At 44.8% G+C, this 21472-nt stretch overlaps 1 protein-coding gene across 5 annotated transcripts in view; it reads right to left on the reverse strand.

The window, feature by feature from the left end:
- Positions 1-21472, reverse strand: part of RBKS (ribokinase) — a 113373-nt gene that overhangs the window by 89698 nt on the left and 2203 nt on the right. The window contains exon 1 of one of the 5 annotated variants that reach the window (XM_073338603.1): positions 19605-20182. The exons of the other annotated variants lie outside the window; for them this stretch is intronic. Within the exon in view, the coding sequence (XP_073194704.1) occupies positions 19605-19624 (20 nt within the window). The 5' untranslated portion in view covers positions 19625-20182. Of the gene's footprint in view, positions 1-19604; positions 20183-21472 lie in introns of those variants that run through there. 5 annotated transcript variants of the gene reach the window in all.

Raw genomic sequence — 21472 nt, forward strand, 5'->3', positions numbered from 1 at the left:
CTAACGGTGGTGGGGCCATAGACGGAACCCATATCCCTATCTTGGCACCGGAGCACCAAGCCGCCGAGTACATAAACCGCAAAGGGTACTTTTCAATAGTGCTGCAAGCACTGGTGGATCACAAGGGACGTTTCACCAACATCCACGTGGGATGGCCGGGAAAGGTACATGACGCTCGCATCTTCAGGAACTCTGGTCTGTTTCAAAAGCTGCAGGAAGGGACTTTATTCCCAGATCAGAAAATAAGTGTTGGGGACATTGAAATGCCTATATGTATCCTTGGGGACCCAGCCTACCCCTTAATGCCATGGCTCATGAAGCTGTACACAGGCAGCCTGGACAGTAGTCAGGAGCTGTTCAACTACAGGCTGAGCACGTGCAGAAAGGTGGTAGAATGTGCATTTGGATGTTTAAAGGCGCGCTGGTGCAGTTTACTGACTCGCTTAGACCTCAGCAAAACCAATATTCCCACTGTTATTACTGCTTGCTGTGTGCCCCACAATATCTGTGAGAGTAAGGGGGAGACGTTTATGGCGGGGTGGGAGGTTGAGGCAAATTGCCTGGCAGCTGGTTACACGCAGCCGGACACCAGGGCAGTTAGAAGAGCACAGGAAGGCGCGGTATGCATCAGAGAAGCTTTGAAAACCAGTTTCATGACTGGCCAGGCTACGGTGTGAAAGTTCTGTTTGTTTCTCCTTGATGAAACCCCCCGCCCCTTGGTTCACTCTACTTCCCTGTAAGCTAACCACCCTCCCCTCCTCCTTTCAATCACCGCTTGCAGAGGCAATAAAGTCATTGTTGCTTCACATTCATGCATTCTTTATTCATTCATCACACAAATAGGGGGATGACTACCAAGGTAGCCCAGGAGGGGTGGTGGAGGAGGGAAGAAAAATGCCACACAGCACTTTAAAAGTTTACAACTTTAAAATTTATTGAATGCCAGCCTTCTTTTTTTTGGGCAATCATCTGTGGCGGAGAGGCTGGTTGGCCGGTGGCCCCCCCACCGCGTTCTTGGGCGTCTGGGTGTGGAGGCTATGGAACTTGGGGAGGAGGGCGGTTGGTTACACAGGGGCTGTAGTGGCAGTCTGTGCTCCAGCTGCCTTTGCTGCAGCTCAACCATACACTGGAGCATACTGGTTTGGTCCTCCAGCAGCCTCAGCATTGAATCCTGCCTCCTCTCATCACGCTGCCGCCACATTTGAGCTTCAGCCCTGTCTTCAGCCCGCCACTTACTCTCTTCAGCCTGCCACTTACTCTCTTCAGGCCGCCACCTCTCCTCCCAGTCATTTTGTGCTTTCCTGCACTCTGACATTATTTGCCTCAACGCATTCATCTGTGCTCTGTCAGTGTGGGAGGACTGCATGAGCTCAGAGAACATTTCATCACAAGTGTGTTTTTTTTCTTTCTAATCTTCACTAGCCTCTGGGAAGGAGAAGATCCTGTGATCATTGAAACACATGCAGCTGGTGGAGAAAAAAAAAGGGACAGCGGTATTTAAAAAGACACATTTTATAAAACAGTGGCTACAGTCTTTCAGGGTAAACCTTGCTGTTAACATTACATACATAGCACATGTGCTTTCGTTACAAGGTCGCATTTTGCCTCCCCCCACCGCGTGGCTAACCCCTCAACCCTCCCCCCTCCCTGTGGCTAACAGTGGGGAACATTTCTGTTCAGCCACAGGCAAACAGCCCAGCAGGAACGGGCACCTCTGAGTGTCCCCTGAAGAAAAGCACCCTATTTCAACCAGGTGACCATGAATGATATCTCACTCTCCTGAGGATAACACAGAGAGATAAAGAACGGATGTTGTTTGAACGCCAGCAAACATACACTGCAATGCTTTGTTGTACAATGATTCCCGAGTACGTGTTACTGGCCTGGAGTGGTAAAGTGTCCTACTATGGAGGACGCAATAAGGCTGCCCTCCCCAGAAGCCTTTTGGAAAGGCTTTGGGAGTACATCCAGGAGAGCCACGAATGCCAGGGCAAATTAATCCTTTCACATGCTTGCTTTTAAAACATGTAGAGTATTGTAAAAGGTACACTCACCGGAGGTCCCTTCTCTGCCTGCCGGGTCCAGGAGGCAGCCTCGGGAAAACCGGTTTCTCCGCTTGCTTGCTGTGAGCTATCTACAACCTCCTCCTCCTCCTCCTCATCTTCTTCATCCCCAAAACCTGCTTCCGTGTTGCCTCCATCTCCATTGAAGGAGTCAAACAACACGGCTGGGGTAGTGGTGGCTGAACCCCCTAAAATGGCATGCAGCTCATCATAGAAGCGGCATGTTTGGGGCTCTGACCCGGAGCGGCCATTCGCCTCTCTGGTTTTCTGGTAGGCTTGCCTCAGCTCCTTAAGTTTCACGTGGCACTGCTTCGGGTCCCTGTTATGACCTCTGTCCTTCATGCCCTGGGAGATTTTGACAAAGGTTTTGGCATTTCAAAAACTGGAACGGAGTTCTGATAGCATGGATTCCTCTCCCCATACAGCAATCAGATCCCGTACCTCCCATTCAGTCCATGCTGGAGCTCTTTTGCGATTCTGGGACTCCATCATGGTCACCTCTGCTGTTGAGCTCTGCATGGTCACCTGCAGCTTGCCACGCTGGCCAAACAGGAAATGAGATTCAAAAGTTCGCGGTTCTTTTCCTGTCTACCTGGCCAGTGCATCTGAGTTGAGAGTGCTGTCCAGAGTGGTCACAATGGAGCACTCTGGGATAGCTCCCGGAGGCCAATACCGTTGAATTGTGTCCACAGTACCCCAAATTCGACCCGGCAAGGCCGATTTAAGCGCTAATCCACTTGGCAGGGGTGGAGTACGGAAATCGATTTTAAGAGCTCTTTAAGTCGAAATAAAGGGCTTCATTGTGTGGACAGGTGCAGGTTTACATTGATTTAACTCTGCTAAATTCGACCTAAAGTCCTAGTATAGACCAGGGCTTAGCTATAGCAGAAAGAAAACTGACTAGAGTTTTGATCATTTTCACTGCCCCTGTGATAGTGTAACTGAAAAGAAATAGGTCAGTTTCGTTCTACAGGTGTTGCTTGGGAAAGCTATGAGCAACAGTGAAGGAATGTACTGGTGCTGTTCTGGGAAGGAGGAAGCTGGCTCTCATTTCTCTGTAGCTGGGGGTAAGAAAGGCTCTTGGTTTCTCACTTGGGCATTGACCCTGGCCAGTGCCATCCCCTCCCTATCTTTCATGTCAGTCTTGGACTAATAGGTTTAGTCCTGTACTTAGTAGGTATCTGGTAACACTATGAAGGTCTACATATGTATGCATGGACTGGCGTGGGGGTAGGCAGGAAAATGCAGTAGTGAGAGAGTGAAAGAGATTTTTGGGGAGATCAGAGGTAGGAGGAAAAAAGACAAAATACATCAGAGGAGGTAGAGAATAAAATGCAGAAATAGAGAAAGATAAGAAATGGAGAGAGATAAGAAGAAAGTGACACTAAAGGCAACTCAGGAAATGATACACCATGATCTAGTAAAGAAAAGATAAGGAAAAAAATGTGGAATGAAGCCAGAAAGGGAAAGAAGGTATAATACAAGAGATGTAGTAAGCTACATATAAAAATATTAAATAGAAAATTGACTGATGATGTTACAGTTAAAAACATCACACAACTCTTGTATTCCTTTTTATTATTGAGGGGAACGTTTGGCCGTCAGAGTGTGACAGTTCAGGTATGTTTCACCTCGGGGTAGTAGGCTTAAGTGCTTTGGCTCATAAGTGTGGGGTAGTTTTTTCAAACCCTGCATAGACACACCAAGGTTCTCATCAAAAAGCAAAAGGGAGACCTTCTGTGTTAAGAGCACAAGCCCCTAATACTTAAGTTACAGCTACTCCTTTTTGCTATGAATAAATAGGAAATTTACAGATCTAGCTGCTAGAGCAGTGGTTTTCAACCCGCAGGCCAGTTGAGGCCCAATCAGCACATAGCTGTGGCCCAAGTGACATCATCAAGTAGAATATATATTGTGTGATGCAGCCCACGCCGGCAGCATGCAGACCCCCTGGCCCCTCCGCCTAGGAGCCAGACATGCCGGCTGCTTGTGGGAGCCACCTGAGGTAAGCACCGCCCGGCTGGAGTCTGCACCCTGAACCCCCTCCCACACTCCAACCCCCTGCCCCAGGTTGGAACCTCCTCCTGCATCCTAATTCCCTCCCAGGGTCTGCATCCCGAACCCCTGCCCCTGCAGCCCCTCCCACACCCCAAACCCTTCATCCCTAGCTCGGAGCCCCCTCCCACGCCCTGAAACCCTCATTTCTGGCCCCACCCTGGAGCCCGCACCTATAGCAGAAGCCCTCTCTCCCTCCCTCCCGCACCTCAACCCCCTGCCCCAGCCCGCTGAAAGTGAGTGAGGGTGGGGGAGAGGGAGCGACGGAGGGAGGGGGAAAGAGTGAGTGGGGCGGGGCCTCAGAGAAGCAGCAGGGCATGGTGTTTGGTTTTGTGTGATTAGGAAGTTGGCAACCCTATAAATAAGTTGAGCACCACTGTGCTAGAGGGAGACATGACAAGAAGCACTGAAAGGCAAGTCCAGGTTCACAGGTGACAAAAAAATGAAAGTCTGAAAGTAAAAGTCTGTGTCTGAGGACACAGAACCAACCTACTCTGGGACAATAATACCTTCTTTCACAATAAGCTTCCACAAGGATCTCTTTATTCTGTAAAATACCCTCACCCGTTTGTTTAGGAAACATATAGGTAAAGAAGCCTGTTCTAGTTCTGTCTGTGCACATAATACATCATATATTAGGCTAGGATGGAAACAGTAGATGTCAAGTTGGAAAAGCTTACTGTGTGTGACAGCGGGGAGGGAGGAGGAAGGGAAGGGGCGCTAACAATTAGGGCTCTCCCCCCTTTTATTTTTAAAAAATTCCTTGCTAGTAAACTTCTATGGAAAGAACAGCTCAGACAATTCCTAAAGGCAATGTCACATATATGCCTGTCCAGAACGTTTTTTCACTCATTTGTTACCATCAATTCTGTAAGATTTTTTTACTGCAGCTTCTGATTTGTGCCAGCAGCTCCTTACCGTCACGACTACTAAAATTCACCAAATGCTAGTAAAGATATTTATGTCCATAGATGGATCTAGGAAGAGAATTATTTCCATTACTGGTAGATACAGTAAGTAATTTATAAACAAGACAGAAGGGAACTATTCACCATAATGTTCCAAATCTCATAAAGGAGAAAAATACAATGTTCTCAGTATTTAGTGTTATATCTCAAATATAATAGATCTTCATTGTGTCAATGATGTCCTATGGACATTTTAATAAGGGGTTACCATAGAAAATTTCCCCTTTAATCTATGATCAACCTTGTGTGGCTGGCATACAAGTCCTTCTAGAGACAAGGGGTGAAGGACTAGGAAATCGATCCATTTAAACAATAATAGCCTAAGAAGCAATCAAAAAACACTTGCCAAACAACATTAAGTGTCACATGATGGAAATCTTTATACACTGCTTTGTTCCTGGTGAGTATATTGACAATGCACCATAGTGTTCATTTTGCATAATTTGGGGTGAAGCACAAATCTTGTAGGGGGTTCAGAGTATACATCTGAAGCTGCCAAGGCCCAGTCAAAATCATTTCATGTAAATAACTTGCATTCTTATATTCTTAAGAGCTGCCATACTGGGTCAGACCATGGTCCTTCTTGCCCAGTATCCTGTCTTTCAGAGTGGCCAATATCAGAGCTTCAGGTGTAGTGTACAGAACATGGCAATTATTGAATGATCCAGCCATCTTACACTCCTAGCTTCTGGTAGTCAGAAGTTCAGGATTACCTCCACTGTGTGGTTGTCCCCCTGACCATCTTGGCTAACAGCCATCAACGGACCTATCCTCCATGAATGTATCCAGTTCTTTTTTGAACCAGTTATACTTTTGGCCATCACAACATCCCATACCAATGAGTTCCACAGCTTAATTGTGCACTGTGTGAAAAAGTACTCCCTTTTGTTTGTACTTCTGCTGTCTATTAATTCCATCAGGTGACCTCTGTTTTTTGTATTGTGGGGAAGGATAAATAACACATCTCTATTCATTTTTTCCACACCATTCATGATTTTATGGACCTCTATCAGCCCCCACCCCCAGACATCTCTTTTTTAAGATGAATAACCCGTATCTTTTTAGTCTCCTCTCATATGGAAGATGTTTCATGCCCATGGTCATCTTTGTTGCCCTTCTCTGAAATTTTTCCAGTTCTACTATTGCCTTTTTGAGATGGGGCAACCGGAACTGGACACAATATTCAAAGAGTAGGCACATCCTAGATTCATATAGTGGCATTATGAGATGATCTATCTTATTTTATCCCTTTCCTAATAGTTCCTACCACATTCTTAGCCTTTTTTGATCGCGGCTGTGCACTGAGTGGAAGTTTTCAGAGGATCATCCATGGTGACTCCAAGATTTTTTTCTTGTGGAGTAACGGTTAATTTAGAACCTATCATTGTATATGTATAGTTGGGATTATTTTCTACAATGTGCAGTCCTTTGCACTTATCATTGCTGAAATTCATCTCCCATTTTGTTGCCTAGTCACTCACTGTTGTGAGATCCCTCCGTAACTCCTCACAGTCTGCTTTGGCCTTAACTATCTTGAATAATTTTGTATCATCTGCAAACGATGCCGCTTTACTGTTCACCCCCTTTTTCAGATCATTAATGAATATGTTGACCAGCACAGGTCCTAGTATAGATCCTTGGGGGACCCCGTAGTTCATGTCTCTCCATTGTGAAAATTGAACATTTGCGGATAAGAGTGGTCCAGTTGATATAGCGTACTGGAATTTTCAGAAAGTCTTTGACTTCATCACAGGTAGTGAAATCACCCCAACCCTCCCTTCCATTTAGTGCCTCCTCCCCCAATGCCTTAGGCATAGTTACCTACATATCACGGTTGTGTGTCACAGCTCCCTGCATCTGCACAGTGATCTAGAAATTCTGTGCAATCAGAAGGAAACAACAGTACTTCTGTAGCATGTGAGATTATATAACACACAACAGTGTACGGGCCATTGTGTTAGAATGGTATGATTCAAGCAGCAGAAATGAACAAACCTCCTTAATTTGTGATGCTTTTAACCACGGAAAAGAAACACTGTTGTTTGGATGAATATGTATTTGATGGATCTTGATGTTTTGGCCTCCTCTTACTAACTTTCCATTTTCTTCAACCAAAGACACTGATTTGCGGGCTGTCGTGAACCTTAATAGCTTTATAATGCTAGTCCCCACCTGGAATCTACAATAAGCATTCTCTTCTTTGACTCTCCTGTTCCAGTCCTAATAGAGAAGGCCCAATTCTGTTTCCATTGATTTCAGGGGAAGCAATACTGACGCCGTAGTCATTAGTCTTAATGGTTCTTTAATAAAAGTTGTAAGCACGCCTTTATTTCACTCTAATGACCCCAAACCCCTTCAATGCAAATGGACAACATTATGTGGTGTTTTTTCTCCCTTCAAATTCACCAGTGCAAGATATTTAGCCCTGATCTACACTACGAGGTTAGGTTGAATTTAGCTGTGTTAAGTTGATTTTATAAGCAATGCGTCTACACAACCAACCCTGTTCCGTCGACCTAAAGGGCTCTTAAAATTAACTGCTGTACTCCTCCCCGACGAGGGGAGCAGCGCTAAAATCGACCTTGCTGGGTCGAATTTTGGGTAGTGCAGACGTAATTCGACGGTATGGGCCTCTGGGAGCTATCCCAGAGTGCTCCAATGTGACTGCTCTGGGCAGCACTTTCAACTCTGATGCACTAGCCAGGTACACAGGAAAAGCCCCGGGAAATTTTGAATTTAATTTCTTGTTTGGTCAGCGTGGCAAGCTCAGCAGCACAGGTGACCATGCAGTCCCAGAATCGCAAACGAGCTCCAGCATGGACCGAACGGGAGACACTGGATCTGATTCCAGTATGGGGAGAAGAATCTGTGCAGGCTGAACTCCGATCAAAAAGAAGAAATGCTAATATATATGCCAAAATTGCCCAGCGCATGGTGGAGAGAGGCTACAACAGGGACACGCAGCAGTGCCACGTGAAAGTTAAGGAGCTCAGGCAAGCCTACCAAAAGACAAAGGAGGCAAACGGTTGCTCTGGGTCAGAGCCCCATACACGCTGCTTCTATGATCAGCTGCATGGCATTCTAGGGGGGGAACCCTACCTGCAAGGGGGGAGTCTCATGTAACAGGGTGGAGGATTTTGTGAATGAGGAAGGAGGAGGAAGAAGAGGAGGAGAATGCGCAGCAGGCAAGTGGAAAATCTGTTCTCCCCACCAGCCTGGACCTTTTCATCATCCTGGAGCCAATACCCTCCCAAGGCAGGTTCCCGGAACCTGAAGACAGAGAAGGCACATCTGGTGAGTGCACATGTGTAACTACAGTACAGGGTTTAAAAGCAATTGTGTTTAAATGTTTGATTTGCCCTGAAGAATTGGGATGCATTCGCGGACAGTACAGCTACTGGAAAAGTCTGTTAATGTGTCTGGGAATGGAGAGGGAATTCTCCTGTAAGTACTCTGAAAGCCTTTGCAGAAGGTTTCTGGGGCAGGCTGCCTTATTTTGTCCTCCATGGTAGGACACTTTACCATGCCAAGCCAGTACCAAGTAGTCTGGAATTCACTGCAGTACAAAGTATGGCAGCAAATGGTCCTGGGTTTTGGTCTCATTCAAGCAACATTCGGTCTTAATCTTTCTGTGTTAGCCTCAGGAGAGTGATATCATTCATGGTCACCTGGTTGAAATAGGGGAATTTTTGTAAGGGAACAGTAAAAGGACCCCATTCATGCTGGGCTGTTTGCTCTTGGCTAAAAGGGATCATCCCAGAGAATAGCCACGCAGTGAGGTGTGGGGAGGGGTGCGCTGCACGTCCACCCAAAAACCGCTGCCCCTCCTTTTAAATGGCAAACCCACCCGGCATTGCTTGCTGTGGGAAAGGAGGGCCCCGAAGTTTGAAACCATTCCCACGTTATGAAGGCGGAAGCCAACCCCGCAAGCCCTTTGGCTTACTGTGGCTGCCTGGAAACCGAATTCTGTTGCCTAGCCGTGTGTGATGTGCCATCACACCAGCAGGTGCTCAATATAAAAGGCAAAATGCAACCTTGTACCTAAAGCACATGTGCTGTCTGCTGTGAATTGCTTGATTCACTGTGAAAGAGTCTCCATTTTGTTCTCAGAAATGTATCTTCTTAAATTCTACTCTCCCTTTTTATCCCCCTGCAGGTGCAAATGTTTCTACGCTCCCCCCATCATCTCTGTCCCAGAGGTTATCGCAGATTAGAAGGCAAAAAAAAAAAACAAAAAACGCACTCACAATGACATGTTTTCTGAGCTCATGCAGTGCTCCCACACTGATAGGGTACTGCTGAATGCATGGAGGCACACAGTGACAAAGGCCAGGAAAGCATTAAGTGAACGTGATGAGAAGAGGCAGGAGGCGATGCTGAGGCTAATGGGGGAGCAAACGGACATGCTCACGCATCTGGTGGAGCTCCAGGAAAGGCAACAAGAGCACAGACTGCCGCTGTATCCACTGTATAACCGCCTGCCCTCCTCCCCAAGTTCCATATCCTCCTCACCCAGACGCCCAAGAACACTGGGGGTGTGGGAGAGGGCGCTCTGGGCACCCAGCCACTGCACTCCAGAGGATGGCCCAAGCAACAGAAGGCTGTCCTTCGAACAGTTTTGATTTGTAGTGTGGCTACAAATCAAAAATGTGGCCTTGTCCTTCCCTCCTCCCCAACCCGACCCGGGCTACCTTGTCAGTTACCTAACTTTTTTTCCCCCAATTACTAAAGAAAGAATGCATGGTTTCAAAACAATAATGACTTTATTTCCTTTGCCAGCTGTGATCGAAGGGTGGGGGGACAGTGGTTGGCTTACAGAGAATTAAAATCAACAAAGGGGGTGGGTTTGCATCAAGGAAAAACACACACAACTGTCACACCATCGCCTGGCCAGTCATGAAACTAGTTTTCAAAGCCTCTCTGATGCGCAGCGAGCCTAGCTGTGCTGTTCTAATAGCCCTGGTGTCTGGCTGCTCAAAATCGGTCGCCAGACAATTTGCCTCAACGTCTCCCCCTTACTCTCACAGATATTATGGAACACACAGCAAGCAGCAATAACAATGGGAATATTGGTTTTGCTGAGGTCTAACCTAGTCAGCAAACAGTGCCAGCAAGCTTTTAAATGTCCAAATGCACATTCTGCCACGATTCTGCACTTGCTCAGCCTATAGTTGAACAGCTCCTTACTACTGTCCAGAATGCCTGTGTACGGCTTCATGAGCCAGGTCATTAAGGGGTAGGCTGGGTCCCCAAGGATAACTATAGGCATTTCAACAACCCCAATGGTAATTTTTTGGTCTGGGAAGTAAGTCCCTTCTTGCAGCTGCTCGAACAGCCTGGAGTTCCTAAAGATGCAAGCGTCATGCACCTTTCTCAGCCATCCCACGTGGACGTCGGTGAAATGTCCCTTGTGATCCACCAGTGCTTGTAGCACCATTGAGAAGTATCCCTTGCGGGTTACATACGGGCTGACAAGGTGGTCTGGTGCCAAGATAGGGATATGCGTTTCGTCTATCGCCCCACCACAGTTAGGGAACCCCACTGCAGCAAAGCCATCTCACTATAACCTGCACATTTCCCAGAGTCACTACCCTTGTTAGCAGAAGGTCAGTGATTGCATGGGCTGCTTGGATCACAGCAGCCCCCACAGTAGATTTGCCCACTCCAAACTGATTCCTGGCTGTCCATTAGCAGTCAGGCATTTGTGAGCTTCCACAGGGCTATTGCCACTTGCTTCTCAACTGTGAGGGCTGCTCTCATCTTGGTATTCCTGCGCTTCAGAGCGGGGGAAACCAACTCACAAAGTTCCAGAAAAGTGGTCTTACAGATGCAAAAGTTTCTCAGCCACTGGGACTCATCCCATACCTGCAACACTATGCGGTCCCACCAGTCTGTGCTTGTTTGCCGGGCTCAGAATCATCGTACCACTGTATCAACCTGCCCCACTGCCACCATGATGTCCCAATTGCCACATCCCGTGCTTTCAGGAACGTCTGTGTCCATGTCCTCCTCACAATCGTCCTCGTGCTGGCGGCTCCTAGTCAGGTTCTGCACATACTGCAGGATAATGCGCGAGGTGTTTACAATGCTCACAACAGCAGCGGTGAGCTGAGCGGGCTCCATGCTTGCCGTGCTATGGCGTCTGCATGGGTAACCCAGGAAAAAAGGCATGAAATGATTGTCTGCCATTGCTTTCACAGAGGGAGGGAAGAAGGAAGGGGAGACTGACGACATGTACCCAAAACCACCTGCAACAATGTTTTTGCCCCATCAGGCATTGGGAGCTTAAGCCAGAATTCCAATGGGCAGCAGAGACTGCAGGAACTGTGGGATAGCTACCCACAGTGTACTGCTCCGTGAGTCAGATGCTAGCCATGGTATTGAGGGTGCATTCTGCCAACTTAATGCGCTTAGTTGGGACATACACAATCGACTCTATAAAATCGCTTTCTAAAGATCAACTTCTATAAAATCGACCTAATTCTGTAGTATAGACATACCCCTAGAAAGAGACTCCATGAGAGTTCAGGTTTGTGTGTGTGTGGAATTAACTATAATCAAAATCCATAAAGATTTACCTTTTTATTATTATTTATTTTCCATTTCCAGGATCAAAACTCATTACCTTTTTTATAAAAGCTTAAGCTGAACTCCATAACTTCTGTATTCAAATCTCTTTCACCTATATTTGGCTTTGAGATTGCTGCATTATTTCAGGAAAGAAATGAATTACACCTCAAACCCACAATTTCAAGTGTATGGTTTTCATCTGCAGTAGTAGCTGTGACATTTAATCGTGGATTTTCAATTAGCTAATTTATTTTCAATATTAGGTGGCAGAAAACAGCCTCTGCTGTGATCAAGCTAGCAGAAAACACACATACCTCACAAGGTTAAAGACATAAAAGAGACTGAACTACTGATAGTTGACAAGTAGGACACCAATGAAATAGAGATGAAAGGAGTGATATGCGTGCTGGAATGTTTTACGTTTCTGTGGGTAAAGCAGGATATTTTACAGTATATTTGTTTAGCACTGACTTCCTTAAAAGGAAAAAAAAACAAACAAGTGTGACTGAAAAATTGTGATGTTCTAAGCCGAGACATTACAGAAGAGGTTCTGTGTAATACAAAGCATACTGGGATAAGGTACTGTGTCAGACACAAATGTGCTCTCTCATCAAGTGAGGAGCAAGACAGAGTGACTGATTTTCTTTTCCTTTTTTTTTTTAAAATGCAACTTATCACCTGCTAGAATCAAAAGGCTTCCTAATTCATGTATTCCATTACCCCATGTGAACTCTCTTGAGAATTAAGCAATAGTTTCCCAGCCTCATGTGGACTATGATTAAAAGCTTGGTAAACACAAACTTTCTCTCACAAACTATAATTTTTAATTGCAAACACACATAGGAAGGGCATAATCCTCCACTGATGACATCATAGTCTACTGTCATGGAAATGACTATTATCACAAACATAGGTTTCTAGTGACCTCACTTTACTAGAAAGGAGGGAAATCTGGGTGGAATGGGAAAGACACTCGGAATAAACACATACATACACCAAGATACTACAGGGAAAATGTTTTATGACTGTAAACAGTGAAAAAAATGGAAAGTGACAGAGGTACAGTTGACCCACTAGGTGTTCTCCATCTCCAAGGCACAGTGGCATTATGAATTTTACTTATATAGGTCCATGAATGTCAATGGTTCTATATCAGGGGTGGGAAAACTATGGCCCGCGGGCCACATCTAGCCCGTCAGGCCATTTAATTTGTCCCTCAGCTCCCGCCGGGGAGCAGGGTCTGGGGCTTGCCCTGCTCCTGCGCTCCAGCCAGGGACTGGGGTGCGGGCCTTGCCCCTCTCCGTGTGGCTCCCAGGATGCAACTGGCAGACCCCCCTCCGGCTCCTATGTAGTACGCGCAGGCACAGCTAGGCAGCTCTGCGTGCTGCACCATCTGCAGGTGTGACCCCCGCAGCTCCCACTGGCCACAGTTCCTGGCCAATGGGAGCTGCAGGGGTGGCGCCTGTTGATGGGACAGCGCACAGCGCCGCCTGGCAGCACCTCACAGCCAGAGAGGGGACATGCTTCGGGAGCTGCTTGTGGTAAGCGCCTCCCGGAGTCTGCACCCCTAAGCCTCCCTGCGCCCCAATCCCCTGCCACAACCCTGATCCCCCTCCTGCCCTCCGAACCCCTCGATCCCAGCCCAGAGCCCCCTCTTGTACCCCACGGCCCTCATCCCAGCCCCTCCCCCAGTCAGAGCCCTTACCTCCCCCAAGCCCCAATAGCCTGCCCCATCCCTGATCCCCCTCCCACCCTCCAAACCCCTTGGTCCCAGCCTGGAGCCCCCTCCTGGCACCCCAAACCCCTCATCCCCAACCCCACCCCAGAGCCCTCACCCCCCCTGCAGCCCCAACCCAGAGCCCCCTCCCACACACTGAACTCCTCATTTCTAGCCCCATCCCAGAACCTGGACCCCTCACACCTCTCCCACACTCCTACCCCCAATTTTGTCAGCATTCATGACCTGCCATACAGTTTCCATACCCTGATGTAGTCCTCAGGCCAAAAAGTTAGCCTACTCCTGTTCTATGTAATAAATTCGCTGTGCCAAACAGACATTAGGTCTCTGCTCTGAAGGGCTTAAAGGCTAACTCCATGAGCATTAACAAAGAACTAGGCATGGCTATTATAGCTGGAATCCTTCATGGAACAAGTCAGTCAGTTTTTAAGGAGTGGGAGGAAGGGAACTGTAAGCCTGTTTCAGGCACAGAGCAACACAAAGCAAGGTGTAACTTCAGAAGCTGGAACTCGATCCTGCAGAGTACTGAGCATTCTGGTCCCAATCCAGCCAAACGCATATGCATCTGCTTAACTTTCAGCCCTTGAGTAGTCCCATAGGAGTTGGTGAGATTACTCAAGGGTTGAAAAGTTAAAAGTTGTGTTTAAGTGCTTTGACACAGCAAGGCTGCAGTACCTTGCAGGATCAAGCCCTAGCTGAAAGAGAGAAGTCTGAGCAGAGCACAGGGGTGGAGGAATGCTGGAGGAGATAATGATCTTACATTTAAGTAGAGCCTTTTATCTTAAAGGATCCCAAAGCAATTTACAAACTAGATATACAAATTTATAAACAGGGATCATGTAACTCCTCACTAAAATACAGCCACCTCTGGGATGGTAGGCAGCAGTTTGATAATGCACAGGCATACTACAAAACAGTTCAAGACAAGAAGTGAAGACACCATACCCAAATGAAAAGGTAGGGGAAATTTTAGTTAAGTGAAGTCTCATAAGTGGAGTCCTGTTGGACTTCTGCATTAAAAGATAGTGTACGGAAAGTTTCATCTTTATATTTCCTTCAGTTTGTTATATGTGAGAGAGATGGCAATTTTCCTGAAACATCTTTAGACAACCGTACTGAAATAAGTTTAAGAATTTTTGGAGTCCATTGTACTAAACACAAATGCTATGTATTTTTATAGGCCTGGATGATCAAAAGACTACACCGAATAATGTGGCAGACAGGAATGCTCTTTTGGACAATATGTGTGAAGTGGATTTACTGGAAAATGTGTAGGGGGGAGGTGAATGCAAATTCCTTCCTCCTAATTATGCAAAAATCCAGCCTTTTGAAGCTATGCCCTGAGGAAGGGACCATTGTCTACTTATTACTGTTTCAGAATCTGAAAATCAAAAGCCCAAGCTGTACAAAGAAACAGGCTGATCTGCCCAGTCGGTGTGTTTGTTTTGAGTTGAGACTGTTATGAACTTGTAACCACAGGAAGATCTCTGCTTGGGGGTTGAAGGACTGACTGCTACCAGAGCCCCAGTTGGAGTTGTGGGGGATGATCTCTGGTGAGCTTATTAGCATGCATAGAAATTTTTAAAATTGTTTTTAATATGTTTTTTTCTGTAATGCTTTCACCTTACAAATAAAAGTGTTTGCTTAGACCAACTTTTCTCAACCCCCAGCCAGCATGCGGCCCAATTAGCACACAACTGTGGCCCAGCTGTGTGCTAAAGGACGCCAGGCTGCATGGGGTCCGGGTTCCCGGCTGCCCAGCGTGACGGGGTCCGGGGCTGCCCCAGCAGGGGTCCAGGGTCGGCAGCCAGCCCAGCGGGGGTCTTGGGACTGCCCCACGGGGTTGGAGTCCAGGGCTGCTGCCCGATCCCACAGGACCCGGGGACTGTCCCACAGGGTCGACGCTAGGGCTGCCGGCCGGCCCTGTGGGGTTGAGGCTGCTGCCCGGCTGGGTCCAGGGTGGGGGCTGCTGCCCGGCCCCACACAGTGGGGTCTGGGGTCCCTGCTGCCCAGCCCCCCATCCAGGGCTCCACTCTGTGGAGGGGTCTTTGGGTGAGAAGTGCTGGGCATAGGGGTTTGTAGGGGGCAGTTCGTGGGGTGGAGGGAGAGGCATGCTGTGGTTCTCATCCTGCAGTCCAGGTAACACATTGTTGGCAGCAGCCCACAATGATAAACAGGTTGAGAACCACTGGCTTAGACAGAGCTGTGTGGTAACTTACACCTGTGGGCAATTATGCTGCGTATAGTCTCTGAAGAGAGATAGCTAAGTGCAGACGCTGGCCTGTCTAGCTTGCTGGGAATAACACAGTGCAGACAGGGAACCCAGTCAGGAGCAAGAGAGACAGGGATATCTGCCTAAGAGAGGTGAGGGCTAGGAACCAAAAGCTGGATCACGGAGGGGGAATATAGGTGCAGTTGCCCTGAATTGTGACACAACCTTCATATACCTATTTTAAAAACAAACAACAAAAGTAAATGTTACTGGTAAGAACCAGGGACAACATTCAGAAGTATTGAGCAGGTTTCCTGAATACTACCAATGCACCTCAGTTAAGATCCATACCATCTCCGGTTTTACCAGACAACAGCTTCTCTTAGACAGTGAGTGTTGATCATGATAAATAGTGCAGCATTTTTGTATTGTGGGTAACAGTAACAGCTTAGGTCACTAATCACATTTTAATTTGCCACAAAAGCTGCATTTGCATTCACGTTTATGTACGAACCTAAATGACACATAACCGGGCCTCTTTCCCATTGATTCTGCTTAATACATAGATTTATTTTAAATGTCATTTTTGGTAAGTGAATTTTCTTTGGATTTAAAATGTTCTTCTCCAAAATATCATAGCAGTGATTCTTAGTGCACATATCACTGAAAAACAAAACTTTCGTCTGTAGACTTGAATTTCAGACTAAAATATATCATGGCGCTTATGCCCTGAAGACTCACTCTAACGATCATTCAAGTCAGTGAAAAGATTTTAATTTGAATGAGCTCTGGATCAGGCACCATGTCAGTAAATAAAAGTTCAGAACATTTAAAGTGTTCAAGAACTGTACATGCAAGGAACACTCCCCCACTGCCCCCGGATTCCATTATATAGGATTCCATCCCATTGATGTTCACCCTTCATTCCTTCAAGAGTCCCAAGTCACATAATTCTTCCTTACAGCCAAGAAAGAGCGGATGGGACTTTCTCTGGAGCTAATCCGCGCCATTTTGAGATCTGCCATAGGAGTCATTGCAGAAAACACAACACAGATGCTGTGTGCTGCATTACTGAATACCTAGGCCTTGCTGGGTCAGAGAGAACAAGACACAAAAAGAGTCCAGGTTCTGAAATCAAGCCGAGCTCTCTCATTACTACATAAATAAATAATAATTAAAAAAACCAAAACCTCATAGATGACACATTCTCTCATGCCTTACTAACTTCTCCGGATCCAACAGAATAATTTCCTCAGCTGTACTACACTTGTACTACCTCACAGTTGTGCTTTCCTCCCGCTGCAGGCAACAGCAGTTTGAAACTAACAAGAATTAGGTGCTACTGCTGCGGATATTGGTTGTGGGCATTGAGGAAGATTTTCCCTTTGCTGCTAGGGGCATGTGGGTAAAAGCAGAAAAATAATAAAACCAGGAAAGGATGTTGTAAAGAGACGACGAATGTGCACGTGTGTGAGCTTGTGGAAATGTGCACACATGGAAAAGACATGCATGGAAACCAAGAAGGAAAAGAGAAAAGGGAAAAAATGTCCATTTGAAAGAGAAGAGGAAGGAAATATTGTCCTCTGTCCCACAAAGAAAGTGAAATTAAAGATGTATTAAATAAAAATAAAAGGTAAACAATGTATTTACTTAACAATTTTTAGCAAGAACATAACTTAGGAACAGGAATTTCCATACCAGAACTGGCCAACAAACAATTTACTCAATATCCTGTCTGGCAGTGGCCAATTTTGACACTCTAAGAGGAAGGTGTAAAACCCTCCAGGATGCATATCAGCGGCACTCCCTCAATTTACACTGCAGGGAATTTGGCCTTTTATTGGCAAGACAAACTATGCAAGTATTTCCAAAGTTTAGAGGAGACAGAACATTCATGTCTCTGTCAAAAACAGACACAATACATCCACTAGCTGTCAAATAAAATAAGGCTTCACAGTGTGCTTGGGGGTTAATCCCATATATTCATTTGTCACTACTGTTTATTCCGATTTGGGCTCAGGCTGCTCTGTAGCTTGATGCTCTCTCTGCCATCTCTTTAAATTTCTTCCAGAGTCAGTCAGCCAGCTTGTTATAATAATTAATAATAATAGTGGTTACAGCTGGGGGCTGGGAGCCAGGACTCCTAGTTTCAGTTCCCAGCTCTAAGAGGGACTGTACAGACTGGAGGTGGCGAGGGTGGGGTGGGGGAGAACATCCATAGGAAACAAAAATTTCAAATTTTGAACATCCAACAAAAAAAAATGTTGTTCATTTTTGGGCTGTGGTCTCATTCTCTCAAGTTAATATGAAATTGCTGCAGAAATTGTCTAAAGGGATTTCTGTGCATTTTTGCTGTTTTGGAACATTGTACTAAAGTTTCTTCTGTTTAAGTGTTTTTAGTGTCTGACTCTCATTCGGCTTATATGTTTACTATCTTGTCCTTATAATATGCTTCTGCCACCACCAGTCTGGGAATGTGAGTCAGAACAAAAACTTTAAAATTCAAGTAAAATGTCTAATATTTAAATGATATTATAGATTGCATCCGTTTTGATATCTAGATCTGATCCATACGGAATAATGCTGGTCTTGTCTTCCACTACTACTGTCTGCTATTGCTGATAAAGTGTTGATTGTGACTGTGCCCACAAACATGTTCTGTTCCTGGTCTCACTAGAAGCCAGAATATATGTATGTGAGTTTCTTTTGATTATCCTAAAGTAATTGTGGAAAACCCATGTTCTGCCACTGCAGGGCGATGACAGTGAGAACAGAATTTCTAATAAAAGCAGTCTTATAAGGCAGGTGGCCTCGTGGTTAAAACCTTTTTAAAAATATGCATGTACACTATCATTTCTAGTGAATTTGATGGTATTTAAATCTAATTTTAGAAGCAATATTTGAACAGGGCACTCTTCCTTTTCCTTCTCACTCACCACTTGTGTAAACTGGTCTAGCGGATTTCAATTTGTACACCACTATAAAGGGCCATCTTTCTTCTTTTTTTTTTTGGTTTGTTTGTTTTTAATTGCTAGACCACTGTATGGAGTAAAGCATTGAATGGTTGTTGCTATAGCCTGGTTAATCTGGCATCCATATGTTTAATGGAAGCTTCAAGCATATGCATCTGATATTTTTTGTAACTTTGTCACAAAGACCCAGAAATGTTTATTCCTTCAAGTCTGCCATCCTTAAAGTTAAGTGTTCAGACAGAAGATTGCATTACATTGCTGTGAATCATAGCATAGCATTTTATAGTTTAGGCAATCCTCAACAATAAGATTATCTTCTAGAAAAGTAAGATAGAATTCAGTGTCAGTGCTAAGTCTTTCATTAAATGCAATGTCTCAAAAATGTGTCTCTCTTGATCTCCTTAAGAGTGCCCCTAACTTGGGCTACATCAGCTTCTGATTTAATTTTTGCAATATGTTCCAAATAGGTGAGAGAAATAACTTTTGATCATTGCCTTCAGTATTCTGTCCTCATTATAGTAAACCAGCATACATTGGGGAGACCTCAAAAATAGCTCTCATTAACCAGTACATGCTTGAAGTTGCCATCATTCTTTGGGACTGTGAGCGGGTGCCCGGATGGGCCACACAGAGAATGCCATACTCAGGGCAGACTGCAAGAAATAGGGCAGACAGTCCCCAAAACTGGTTCTTTATTCTATAATTAGACTAATCAAGCCAGTAACAAAAGAAATTCTGCCGTATCACACTAGTTAACCAGAAGCCAAACAGTCCCCTTTAGGCATTCCAGCCCTTGGTGCCCATCTGGGCAAACAGGTCAAATATAGTGATAGGTTACTGAAAACCCTATTCACCATACTTAGAGTTCTACCAATCCCAAAGGATCAGACACTTACCCTCAGGTCAATATATATTTCAGATATTACTCAAATATCGCTCTGTCAGCCAATCCTTAGCAAACTAACTAAAGATTTATTAATAAAAGAAAAGAAGAGTTATTAAATGGTTACGGAATCATATACATACAAGTGATTTTCAGTGTTCATAGATCAGGATCATAGCAGTGATGTTGTATCTGCTGGCTTGTAACAGTCTCTCTAAAACCATCTCAAAAGGTCAGAATCCAAATGCTGCTTAGATGTAAAGTTTGATAGAGAGTCTTTCCATATATTTTCCCAGGTATTCCAAATAACTACTTGGAAGATCTCAGTCCCACAAGTTAAACTTTCCCTGTTCAAAGTTCAGCAGACTAGAGATGAAAGGATCAGGCCCCAGGTTTCACTTTTATAGCTGAAGCAGGCTGTTAAGTGTTTTGAGCACAGCATGTGACTGAGGAGTCTTCTTTGTTGAGTACACACTGTCCCATCACTTTGAAGTTAACATTCTATTTATGCATACACAAGTAATAGAGTTACACTGATTAACATAAGGCAACTGCCGGTTATACGTTATATCATGGATAGAAAAGCCGAAGACAATATATGCAATATTGTTAATTTCATGCAGTGTCTCACATCTTTGATCTTAAGGTTGACTGAAAACAGTTGCATACATATGTAAAGGCAATTAAGACATGAAAAGTTTCAGAGTAACAGCCGTGTTAGTCTGTATTCGCAAAAAGAAAAGGAGTACTTGTGGCACCTTAGAGACTAACCAATTTATTTGCTTTCGTAAAGCTCATGCTCAAATAAATTGGTTAGTCTCTAAGGTGCCACAAGTACTCCTTTTCTTTTTGCGAAGACATGAAAAGGGATTAGTACCTACAAGCTAATTTAGTTACATTGTTAAACGTCTAATAGTATACAGGTAAACACAGACTAATACACTTCGCATTTACCCTTGGTTTCTATTACTACAAATGATTTGGTTAATGATTGCTGGTCTAGTACATCTCTTTGAAATTTTCATACATGTGAATTGTCCTGATACAATTGTAATGCCTCTTGTTCAGTGGTTTGGGTCAGATACAGGTTAGCTGGGTTGCCAGTGTCACAGAGACTTAAATGACAGGTTTCAGAGTAGCAGCCGTGTTAGTCTGTATCCACGAAAAGAAAAGGAGGACTTGTGGCACCTTAGAGACTAACAAATTTATTTGAGCATAAGCTTTAGTGAGCTACAGCTCACTTCATCGGATGCATTCAGTGGAAGTAAGCTGTAGCTCACCAAAGCTTATGCTCAAATAAATGTGTTAGTCTCCAAGGTGCCACAAGAGACTTAAATGTCTTTCAACAGAAACTCAAATTTTTCAAGATAGGATTTTTTTACATAGAAGATCCAGAATATAAAGCACAGGTTGCTGCTTTGCATGGCATCAACCACAACAAGAGCATCTTGTCTAAACATGACCAGCACATTATGTACAAATTTTGCTATCTAAATTCAAACTGAGGGCATGTCTATGTAGAAAATTATTTTAGACTAAAATAGGTTGTGAATTTAATCAGGAATACTATTCCTGATTCACTCCAGAATAACAGCATCCAAATGGGGAATTAATCAGGAATAGTATTCCAGATTAAATATTTCAGAATAGCAATTCCCGTTCATTTCCCTGTTTACACAAGATCTAATAGGCTTTGATTTGATATTCACAACTCTCACAAAGCTATTATTCCCCACATGATAATACCAGGTTTCCCTGATTCTGTTTTTATTTCCAGATGGTACACCAGCAAAGAGAGTACAAGGTTTCCTATCTTCCACAAATCTGATGCATGCTGATTTAGCTCAGATACAAATTCATCACTGGATCCATCAGCAAGCACAGTAATACATCTAGCTTTCTGTATGCACTTCTGAGACACCTCCCTCAGAGACTTTGAAATTGCCCATATAAAGTCTTCCTCATCATGAGTATTAACGTAATTTGATACAAGATTAAAGTAGTTTTTGGC

The sequence above is a fragment of the Lepidochelys kempii genome, chromosome 3, assembly GCF_965140285.1.
Source record: "Lepidochelys kempii isolate rLepKem1 chromosome 3, rLepKem1.hap1, whole genome shotgun sequence".
Classification (NCBI taxonomy): Eukaryota; Metazoa; Chordata; order Testudines; family Cheloniidae; genus Lepidochelys; species Lepidochelys kempii.